This window comes from Euwallacea fornicatus, chromosome 27, assembly GCF_040115645.1.
Source record: "Euwallacea fornicatus isolate EFF26 chromosome 27, ASM4011564v1, whole genome shotgun sequence".
NCBI classification, from domain to species: Eukaryota; Metazoa; Arthropoda; class Insecta; order Coleoptera; family Curculionidae; genus Euwallacea; species Euwallacea fornicatus.
The window spans coordinates 1,320,525-1,332,747 of record NC_089567.1 but is presented as its reverse complement, the minus strand read 5'-3'; the positions used below and the strand labels follow the sequence as shown (position 1 = coordinate 1,332,747).

Sequence of the window (12,223 nt, the reverse complement as noted above, 5' to 3'; positions counted from 1 at the left end):
AATTACATCTACTTCAAGCGTCAATGCAATGATGATGGGTTTCGCAGTCTACACCGCAAGATGTTATAATTAGCATTACATATGAACAATAATTTAAATGTAAATTTCTAGTAAACAAATAATTTATCATTACGCTCAACAAAGTATTTATTTTAAACAAAAATCGATACCCTTTGAACCATTCCAAAGAATAGACGTATTAACACCAATCACTCGCTATTAAATCAATCACAAGACAAACGGGGATTTCCAGTTCTTCAAGAAATGGAATTACCACAGTTTTTTCTGATTCGAATATCAGTCCGGTTTTGATGATCGGGAAACTCTCATATGTAGTAGATATATATGTTGCGATCAAATAAAACTATAATTACTAAAAGGTTATTATGAAATAAATGTTTCTTATTTTGAAATGCGAAACTATTATCAACAAAATTTAATACGCAACACATGCATTAATTAACATTTAGCCTTCTGAAATGGATAAAACGACATCATCTATGTATTCAAGAGTGTTAACTAGTGTGGTGCTTATTAGTAAGTATCAATTAAGTAGCATGTTTGGCGCACTCTCCTGACTTATATTTTAGATAGTTTTGATTCACCAGTGTTTTCAATTTATTGTTTTTAATGTTATAAAATGATAATTCACTAATCATCGCTGTCTTTCAGCTTTGATTCAACAGTCTTATGAAATCCCTACATCAAATCAAGATACTATCATCCCTAGCAAAAACATGAGTCTAAGCAGATTTAGACGGCAAACGACGACTTGCAAAAGGTGTTAAACCTTAAACTTTTATTTAAAATCAAAGAAAATTAAAGATGAATATGATTATGTTTCAGTGATGTCACTAAATTCCAATGTGAGGGTAACCCATTATGCATAAACACCGACCAAATATGCGATGGAATTGAAGATTGTCCCGATGGCAGCGACGAGAAGGAATCTGTATGCAAAACCTTATAGTGCGTACGATTTTTCGAAAAAACTGAGTAATAAATTATAATACTAATCATAGTTTTAAAAAACAGTTGTCCCGGATACCTCTTTAAGTGTGACTACGGAGCCTGTATAAGTGCCGATCTGAAATGCAACGGTCAGCGTGATTGCAAAGATAATTCTGATGAAAAACGTTGTTCAATGCTCACAGTTTCCAAAGTTAACACAAATTGCAGGTTGGTTCAATATATAATATTAAAAATACATAATAATCGTTTGAGCTGATATTGTTTTCCTGATAATATGGTGAATTGGAAATTGTGTATTTTGTTTGATGTTTTAGGTCAGATGAATTTGAATGCAATAATGGCCAGTGCATTGAAATTGATGGCACATGTGATGGTGTATATAATTGCGAAGATCACAGTGACGAAACTGAGTATTTGTGTCTGAATTCTGAGTGCCCAGGATATACTTATAAGTGTAAATATGGCGCTTGTGTTGACGGAGATGCTGAGTAAGTTTGCAATAAGTCTCTCTATGGGGCTTTTTGCATTATCATATTTGAGAAGTGCCTAATCATTACCATTAACCCGAACCGACCTAAACTAATCTGGTAAATGCCATACCTGTATATTCTTAACAATATATATATATATATATATATATATAGTATACAGGGTGTCCCACAAGTGTTTCATTATATTTCAGTGGGTAATAGTACATTGAAAAATAATATGACTCCCTATATAAACCATATTCCAATAATGCTTCATTAAGAAGATACAGGGTGTTAAACTTTACTTAAAAAATCTAACTTTTATTGATATATTCAAAACCGTTTGAGATATGTAAGTGAAATTTGGCATGTTTTGAGAGTTAATGTAGACGCATTTATTTATGCAAAAGGGCTATTTTTCGTTTCAACAGTGACGTGCGTACGGACACCTCTCAGCACATTTTTAAAGAAAAACATGGTGCGCCACTGCTTTTTATCAAAATAAAAATTATTTGTAGAAGTTTAATTTCATTTAGAAGAAAAATGCTCACTTGACTCTTTTTCGTTCGACGTATCGTTTGCCAGTAAAAAATTGAATACCGTCTATATGCACGATATTCTCTAAATGGTTTTAATAATATTAAGTTTGTTTTAAATATTATTAATTTGCTATAACATTATAGAAATTGTTCAAATTGGTGGCCATTTTGTTCAATACATAATTGAGCTCGCCTGTTCATTGATACTCTGATACGTTGAAATATTCCAGGTGTGTTTTAAGTTTAACACCCTGTATCTTCTTAATGAAGCATTATTGGAATATGGTTTATATAGGGAGTCATATTATTTTTCAATGTACTATTACCCACTGAAATATAATGAAACACTTGTGGGACACCCTGTATATAGATACATATAGTCTTATTTGCTATTAGATGTAATGGACGGCAAGACTGTATTGACAATTCCGACGAGGCGAATTGTGGGCCAGCAATATTGCCTACGACTCCTCCTTCAGTTGTAATTAACGATTCTCTACACACTAGGTAAGATAATCTCTAATTTATATAACATCAATGCTCCATTACATTTATGCTGGCGATTCCGTCATTTGTTATCACATTTTGATCTTATTTAAACAGAATTAGTCACGCAATCCGTTTATTAGAATTTTTTTTATTTCTCACTATCGAAGCATAATGAAATTTGGCTTCAGGCTAAATTCTAGAATTGACTATTTTGAACAAAATAAAGTATTTTCAAAATAGCTACGTTTCCGGTTATACTGGAAGTAGTTACCAACTTCGTTGTATTAAACGAAAACCCATAATTCTTTTATCATTTTGAGATTTCTCGTAAAATTTTAAAGTCAATTTATATAATGTGCGTCATATCTAATATTTACCGTTTCCGAGTTATACCGGAAAAATATTAAACTTTAACAAGTGTGAAATTGATATTGTGCACTAACCCCTGCGAATTTTGGTATAAATGTTCTGAAGCTTAAAGAAGATTAAATAAGGTGAATTTTGAGAAATTTCAATTTGACAAAAAAAATTCTACCATCCTCGAGATATATCTCCGAAATTGGATGATTTCAAACCTCAATAACTTATTAATCTTAAATGAGACACTCTGTATCTTAAAACATTTTTGATTCTAGAATTTAAGTCTGCATCAAATGTTAAGGTTCCCGGTGCCGATTCTGGACAGGATGTCCCATTTGAAATAAAAAAGTTATTAAGGTTTGCAGCCATACAACTTCAGAAGATTTTTCATCAAATTGAAAAATGTCAAAACATAGTTTATTAGCCCCTGTTTAAACCCTAGAACATCGATTTTAAAATTTGCGGCAGTAAATGCACAATAGGGATTTTCGCGGGATCTTGGACCTATCGATATATTAAATTTTCCAATATTACTCAAAAAGTCTTCATTTTATACTTAAGACACCTAACACAAACCGATGATAAATTTTAACGAGAAATCCGAAAATTATTAAAAATCTGGAGTTCCATGTAAAATAACAAAGTTTATAGCTACTACCGGTATAATCGGTAATACCGCCAATATTTTATTTAGATTCAAAATGGTCCATTCTAGTCTGAACCTGAATTTCATTGGGCTACGATAGTGGGAAGTCGGAAACTTTTATGAATGGGTTGAGTGGTTAACCCTATATATAAAATTTTTCCATTAATTCTGTTAATTTCATACTTTCCCATTATCTGAATTATTGTTGGGTATTATGAACAGGTTGAGTTTATTTCTTGGTTACTGCAAGTATCTCAGAAGCTATCAATAAGGTCAATTAAATGGGTAACGAGTTGCCGTTTTAGGAAACTGATTCATTTTTGGATAAAATCATGGCCGGCTAGGTACTTCATTGATCAGATCTAATATATTTAGTTTCCTCTCCATATTTCTTCGATATATCTAGGGATATGCTTCATTTGATATGTATATAGAAAAAAATATATTTACTAGCATGGTATTTGTTATTTATTAAGATTTGATCATATCCCTAACTTTTGTGGAGCAGTTTATTCAAATACCTTATACTTAAAGGGTCGACAACTAATTTACGATTTGCTAATCCCTCCTTAAACAGTGGCTGTATTTAGACAGATAACTTTCTAAATCAGTAATTATTGACCCATTTAAGTGACCTTAGTACTCGAAGTATTTCCGAAATTCTTTCAGTAAGCCATAAAAGACGCAACATGTGTAAGGAAGGCATTTCGTGATGAATGATAAGGAAAATAACACCAATAAAATCATGACTGTTAAAGCTTTTTTAAGCATTGCTAGGCGTAACACCTGAATGGTGAAGGATTTTTAACGTGGAAATTGCGATTTCCGTAGCAACGGTTGTGTTACTCCTGAGCATCCTGTTAACGGCCGCTGGTTCTACCTCCCAAATATAAACAACCAAAAACGAGCAGCAATATCCAACCGAAAAGTTAACAGTGGCGCAACAATCGGGTTTCAATGTAACGATGGCTACAAATTATCTAGTACAAGTAAGAAAGAAAAATTGGTGTACTGCCAGCAGAATGGTCAATGGAATGAAGCTCTTCCAAGTTGTATCAGTAAGTCAACAATATATTTAACTAAATTATCAAAATTTAATTTTAATAGAAAAAACTATTGACAATTTTGAAATTTTCCACACTAAGTAGCGTTATTTTCATATGTCATTCAGACATATGGAGATTGGGGAATTCTGAATAATCGTAGTTTTGGAAATATAGGGTGTCTCAAAAAACGAGCGAAGCTATAAGTCACTTAATTATCAACATATTAGGATGAACTAAAGTTCAAATAAAATTATATTTTCCAGACTAGCAAGTATCACGAAAGTTGATTTTTTTTAATCAATTTCCGAGTCTTTAGGTTTCAACCTCAGAATTTCAAATAAAACACCATTTTTTACATTTTTTAATAGGAAATATTTTTCCCGAATTTGATGATGTATGACAAGTTAATATTAAAACTATTGTTAATCGAAAAAAATTGAAAAATGTGAACAAAATAAGTTATGTAGTCCTCTGTATGTGTTATGAGATCATATGCATTATCTTGTGCTCATCTGTATTTCATTTCATCTCGTCCTATTGTATTTTTTGTACAAAAACGCGTAACACCATGGACAAGTGGTGCCCATATGATACCCAGCGAGAAGCGACAATATAAAACCTCCCTTAATCGTTGGAACATCATCCTTCTTCATGCTTTTCTATAAGCCGTTATTCTACGCATCTCTACACAGAAAGAGTCAACGAAATTACAAAGTAGCTTAATGAAGTCTTTGTTGTTTTTTTAACAGAACTTTGTCCACCCCAAACAAACAGGAACCATGCTATCATTTCGTGTAAACTGGACGACGTTCCCATCCCTTGCGACCAGGCCATCGAACAAACCGAGCTCACTTTTAAATGCGATCCGTACTTCGAATCGGACACCTCCTGGACCGTAAATAAATGCATAGGTGGTTCTTGGCATTACCCCGATGTCAGGTGCAAGGAAAGTACGTTTCCATTTTAGAGTAATATACAAAATTATTATTGAAAATGGGATCTGGCAAAACTCAACATAGGAAACAGCAAAATGTGACCATTATTCCCCGACATACCGTATACCAATGTATCGTGTTTCAGAATTACGGGGTATTAAAGGTTAAATTTGTATTTTTTAACACTTTATCAACTTTTTGTGTTTTCATTGAATCAACACCAATATTGGTATACTTAGGTTTTGTGAGATGCCAAGTGCGAATGTTGATCTAATTTTTACGTAGCTTCTAGAGGGCGCTAATACAACCCACCGCTTCGATATATTCTCGTTTAATCCGGATATCTCTCTTCGTTTACGAGATTTTTACCCATAAGCTAATTTTTGTCGTTCAATTTTAAATCTAAACGATGGTAGCTGCAAGTATGCCAACCTCCGATCACTGAAAAACCATTAACAAATGAAAAATGAGTCCGATTTAAGCAGCTGTCCAAATTGACCACCTTTCAGCTTAATGGCCTTATTATCCCTTACTTCAAAGATTTTTTTATGTTAAATTGCATATCAGCGTTATTCCCAATTTCATCAGCTGTTTGTTGAATTTTTTACCACAGTTTTTCGCGAGTATTAATTATCCCTTTGTATAGAATTGCCTTCATAATTGGCCATATTAAGGAGTCCAATGGGTGAAGGTCTGGACTTCTCGCGGGCCATAGAAAATTCAATTCCACAACCGATCCATCGACGTGGAAAAACAATGTTTAAATATTTGCGCATTTGCCACCACCATCGCCTTTGAGGATTTGAAATGGCACGACGCGAATTAGCTTATGGGTAAAAATCTCGCAAACGAAGAGAGATATCACAACAAAAAAAGTTACTAAAGAATTTTAAAATAACTTTTCAATCTTTAACGCCCTGCATAAGGTTAGTATTTGGTTGGTATTAATATAAGGTATGTTGGGTCCAATTCTAATATTTTGGTGTCCCTGATCTTCAATTTCGCCATGTCTCATCCCCTATGAATCACCCTGTGTATTATTTACCATTCATTTATGACAGAATGTGGAGAAAAACGAGTGTCGGCGACACCTTTAATTGTCGGTGGGGTTGCAGTCGAAAAAGGACATTATCCTTGGGTAGTAGCGCTATACAGCCGGCGCGAAACATCTTCATATTCTCATATATGCGGAGGATCTTTGTTGTCAACTTCTATAGCACTGACTGGTAAGTATGCTAAAATATGATGTATTTGCACAGAACTAGCTTGGTGCGTTTAAGCTGCTCACTGCGTTACTGAGAATAACAATGGAGCTGTCATTCACAAAAAGTTCTTCGCAGTGGCGTCTGGAAAATATTACATTGGATATGGAGATAACAGAGATGATGACACAGCTCAGTATTCAAATGTAAGCTTTGCCTTAACAATCTCCATGAAACTGGGAATACAATTGGAAATTTTTGCCGAGTTTCTACCATGGGTCAATAGAGTTGCTTTTTGATGTTTCGTTCACGAGTGCAGTGAAAGTTATCCAAAAAACATCATGTTGAAAATTTTAAAAAACACTTTTACTTTTAACATAATTTTGTTCAATACAAAAATGTTTTTGAGAACAATGTACTATTTTTCAAATGACAAAAAACGAAACTTCTGCCGCCGCTGTTTAATATTTGGGTTGACGTAATTTTCCTCCAATTGGTACTGATTGAAATGGTACCGAAAAAGGTTGTGGAGTTAAAAAGGGCTAATGGCCTGAAACGGGCTTCAAACTGACATTTTTACCGCCTAAGCAGTAAAAGTGGTACTTTGCAGCCTAAGCATTAAAAGTGACACGCACTTTACAGTCTCTTTTGCATCTTTAACAGGTTACTTTTTTAAAGGACTACGTATTGCAAAACATAAAATATTCAGGTTTAGTACCTTTCCCATAATTATAATCCAAAACAAGTCAGTTTGTAACAAAAACTGCTTCTTAATTCATTCTTAAAATAAATAAAACACGTATAATTTCGATAAGAAAAGTAATAGAAGTAGTGGTAGATAAAATGTGCTGAATTCGAAGATATCATAAAGTACAAAATGAAAAATTTTAAAATCAAAAGTGAGGGCCGTTTCTGGTCAAGCTGAACTAATATTATTATTAAAAATTGTTAAATCAAATTTTATGTTGTTTTATACAGGGTCCTTCAAACTCGACACCTCATCCATTTTATAAGAAAGCAAATGAGCTTAGCAAAGTAATTTTTTCACTATGTGGGGGACATAAGCTAAAATAAATGTTCAAAAAATTTAAATATGGAAATGTTTTTTTTCGGAAACATACTTTTTTCTAATGTGAACATCGATACATTCCAAATAAGTTTTATATAAAAAAATTTTTGAAATTTCTAATCATTTAAAAACTACAGAAGACGCAAATATTAACATGAGACTACCTAATATGTTAATATTTATTTCTCCTGTAGTTTGTACAAGTGATCCAGATTTCACATTTTTATATGATATAGTGGAAAAATTACATGATATATGCACTTTCTTTGATGGCATACAGACTACCGCTTTTCCAATTTAAGCATGGGAATTTTGGTTATTTTAAAAAGTACAATGTCGAATATATTAAGACGAAGTTTTGTAATTTGGCAATCATGGCAAAAATTGTTTTAAAATTTGGGCCATTCCGACTAAAAATAAACTGTTCCACAAAAGTTAGAAAAGGAGTTGCCCAATTAGTCTGCATTTCTCAAAATGTGATATCCAAAGTGTTGACAAAGTGTCAGCAAACTGGAAACGTCACAGAACACACCCTGTATCTTCTTAATGAAGCATTATTGGAATATGGTTTATATAGGGAGTCATATTATTTTTCAATGTACTATTACCCACTGAAATATAATGAAACACTTGTGGGACACCCTGTATATATTCGCTATTAATGATATAAACCGCAGCGGTGCACGAAACGGCAGAAACCAATTCATCTGAATCCATTTATCGACAATATTTCCAATTGTGAGAAATTTCTCATATATATGTACATATAACAAACCTCTTTATTAGGTAAGTCAAATTATAGTACACCAGGACTACACGGGAGAATATCAGAAATTCAGATTTGACATCGCTTTGCTGAAACTCAGCACCCCCTTCGCGTTATCCAAACTGTGCCAGCCAGTGTGCATTGAGTACAACGACGTGTCTCAGTTATTTTTAACCGACAACTCCATTGCCACGGTACAGTCTCAAGACATTTTAAGTCCTGTTCCTTTATCTTTGCATATCTCCAGGTAACTGGATGGGGTTTTACAACAGCTGCAGGAAAACCCTCGGAAGTGCTTAAAGAAATTGATGTTCCCCTCGTGGATAATGGTCAATGTAGGAGCGAGCTGGATCCCGAGTTTGCACAGAAGTATTTGATTGGGGACAAATTTTGTGCTGGCTTCGTGAACGCCAGTAAGTTTCCTTTTTACCAATGGGGATGTTTTGCATCCCTTCTTTTACATTTAAATTAAGGTTTCGCTTTTCGAGAATCATTTTCCGCTCACGGATATTATTTATGATCGATGTAAAACTTAAAAAAGTTCACGTTGATCACCCCCAAACGTAAATATACTAAGTAATTTGGGTTAATTCAAGTTTTTATACAGAGACTCTATCTTTCAAGAAGTCTATGTTTTTGTAAAGTTTAACACAAACAGTTCTATTGCAAATCAACTGAACGAACTTGACTTACAATAAAAATACTTATAAAGGCTCTTCTCTACAGGGCGTTCTTCAATTCGAGAGTCACTATTTTAATCTCGGGAACCATGACAAATGTGATCTCGTTTAAATAGGAACAAAGCTGGGTATTTAAGTAGTTATCAAACTCATTTTTTTTATTTCGTGATTTCAAATACTTTCGAAAATATGCGAAAGAACTGAAAATTTTAATTTTTGACGTCATTTTTGCGTGGCTCTTGACGGAATTTCCCTTTCTGAGTAATTTTAAGCGTGCCTTAATGTGCTTAGTATTTTTCAATTTCGACGTTTCGTTTCTTCTGAGTCCGCATCAACTTATGTTACCTAATACACGCACATATATAAAAATGTCTCAAAAATCAGTAGTAACGCAATTAATATCAAGCTTTTCTAAATATTTAATAAGCCCTGAGGTATTTTAAGGCAACAAAAGTAAATTTAAATTTCTCCAAAAAAACTGCAAATTTTTGCCGATTTGACCAACTTTTTTACTTTGTTCGCGTAAAAGATGTATTCAGTAACCTCAACATAACCTACCCTGTACAGAGCAGTACGTAGTACCATTTTTATTAAAAACCAGATTCGTTCAGGTTAGTTCTTAGTGAAGGCATACCACTCTGATATTCGATAAATGGAAAAAATAGGACCCAGCTTTACATAAACAATACACCAAAATAACCTTTTCTAACCTTGCTTGAAATTCTAATAATAAAACCTAAAACACCATGTGTATTTCTTAATTAATTTTTATTTCAATTAAATTGCGATATACAGGATTCACACCGCAACCCGTTTATTACAAAATTCTTAACTTCCCGCTGTAACAAACCGAATAAATTTGGTTTTAGGCTAAAATCGACGATTTTGAATTCAAGTAAAATATTTTCTGAATAATGGCATTTCTGGTTATACCGGAAATAGCTATCAGCGTCGTTATTTTAAATGGATTTTTTTTTGTAATTTTTGCATTTCCCGTCAAATTCTGAGGTCAGTTTATATTGACTGTCTTATGCCTACAATTTTCCGTTTTCAAGTTATACCCAAAATAACTGAAAATTTTAACAGCTGCAATTTCCCATAAAAATCGGTGTTGTGAGCTAATCACTGTGACTTTTGAAATCGGTGATCTGAAATCCAAAGCGGACCTCATAAACTGCATTGTGATATATTTCAATGTGATAAAATGTCTTTTATAACCTCTGAAATATGACTTCGAAATTGTATGATTTCAAATCTCAATAACTTGCTTATTTCAAATAGGAAACCCTGTACCTTCAAGCAATTTCAAGTCTAAAATTTAATTATTGAGATTTGAAGTCGTGCAACTTCGAAGACATGTTTCGGGAGTTAGGAAAGACTTTTCATCAAATTGAAATACGCCATGACGTAACTTATTAGCCCATGTTTGAGTCCCAGAACGCCCATTCCAAAATTTTCAACGGTGAGTGCATAATACCGTTTCCCGTGGGATCCGGCAGCTGTGAAAATGTTCATATTTTGCGGTATAACTCGGAAATGGCAAATTTCACAAAAAAAAAAAAATTAGAGAGCTCCGTTTAAAATAGCGAAACTGGTAGTAAATTTCGGTAAGACTAGAAATAGCTATCACGGCAGCTAGGTCAAAATGGTCGGTTTTGACCTGAAACCAAATTTCATTAGGCCATGATGGTGAGAAGTCAAAAGTGTTCTAGTGAACAGGTTGGGAGGCTAACCTTGTATAACATTATTTATTTTTAGATATGAGCGTATGTCCAGGGGACAGTGGCGGCGGCTTGGTTATCAAGGACTTGAAAAACAAATATTACATTAAAGGGCTTGTAAGTTTAGGCGACGTAGTACTAGAGAATAACCAGAGAAAGTGCAATATCAGACGAAGAGCGCTGTTTACTAACGTAAATATGTACACCCATTGGATACAATCAACAATGCTATCGTCGACCATTGCTTAACTCTCATTTTTATATGTTATTTTATGTGCATGCAGGTCTACGTTTAACGACCATTTTTTCTATTTTAATGCTACAAATCTGCCCCACAAACGGTTTGTGTATTCGGAACTCTTAGATTTATATTTTTTATTGTTCAAATAAAAATGTAAAAGTTCTAGCAAAAGAATGTAGTTTTCTGTAAATTCGGTTCAATTCTTAGTATGAAAAATCTAGATAAAATACAACTAGCCTGTGTCTTTCTGTGTCAACGTGCACATATTGAACTAAGGAAATATTGGAAGATGATACCTTTCTTCCACTAATCGTTAATGAAAATGACGTGCTATAATTTAATTGTGCCACGCTGTACTTTGACATGCTTTCTACACCCACACGTAAAATACCACTTATATGGAAAACAGCCCATTATTTTAGGGCAATATGGATGCATGCAGTTCGCCATAAATTTTCTTTTTATCCCAATTACAGGAGACCATATTGATTTAAAATTACCTGAAATTTTCTATGCACGAGTTGCATTCAAAGGAGAATTTTATGAATCAAATAATACGTATTTGAGACACTTTTGAAGAAGTTTTTACTCGTAGGACCATAGAAGACACCGTGGCAAAGGTTTTACTACTTCAATTCCGTTCATCTGTCAAATTGGATATTTTAACAATGCAACGATAGGTTCTCATTGTTGCGCTGAACCAATCAGTTTACCACGGTAATTTGGATTAGTGCAATGTTCGTGATAAATTTCCTAGTCACCCTACCAATGTTGTAACAAGATGGATTGTTTTAGGTGCAGAATTTACACAGAAGCGATTTAACAAATTTCAACCAAAGGGAGTACAGAGTAAGTAAAGAAATCGTTAAAAAAACTTCAGCTAAACGATGAAATATAAGAAGAGTATCTTGGATAGAACGATCAGCTATTATCTCTTGATCGGATGTCTGACGGTGAATAGCAAATGGCTCTAAGTACTGTTCACCGACTACTCTAATTTGTCTTAATGATCACCCATTATTAATAATTGAATCATTGATTATAAATCAAACTGATATTGCCATTTCCAGAAGTATGAGACGTGCGT

The 12,223-nt window shown here is 33.6% G+C and overlaps 1 protein-coding gene across 2 annotated transcripts; it reads left to right on the top strand.

The window, feature by feature from the left end:
• Positions 1-285: 285 nt before the first annotated feature.
• LOC136347238 (modular serine protease-like) lies at positions 286-11,310 on the top strand. 2 transcript variants are annotated; one of them, XM_066297029.1, is made up of 13 exons: positions 286-537; positions 673-781; positions 847-969; positions 1,036-1,179; positions 1,287-1,460; positions 2,378-2,488; positions 4,308-4,534; positions 5,272-5,472; positions 6,519-6,683; positions 6,738-6,865; positions 8,515-8,688; positions 8,742-8,907; positions 10,933-11,310. In XM_066297029.1, the coding sequence occupies exons 1-13, from the start codon at positions 480-482 to the stop codon at positions 11,142-11,144; spliced, it is 1,992 nt and encodes a 663-aa protein (XP_066153126.1). In that variant the 5' UTR covers positions 286-479; the 3' UTR covers positions 11,145-11,310. The 2 variants fall into 2 exon arrangements, with proteins under 2 accessions (XP_066153126.1, XP_066153127.1); XM_066297030.1 differs by lacking the exon at positions 286-537 and having other exon boundaries at positions 1,023-1,179.
• Positions 11,311-12,223: the final 913 nt, after the last annotated feature.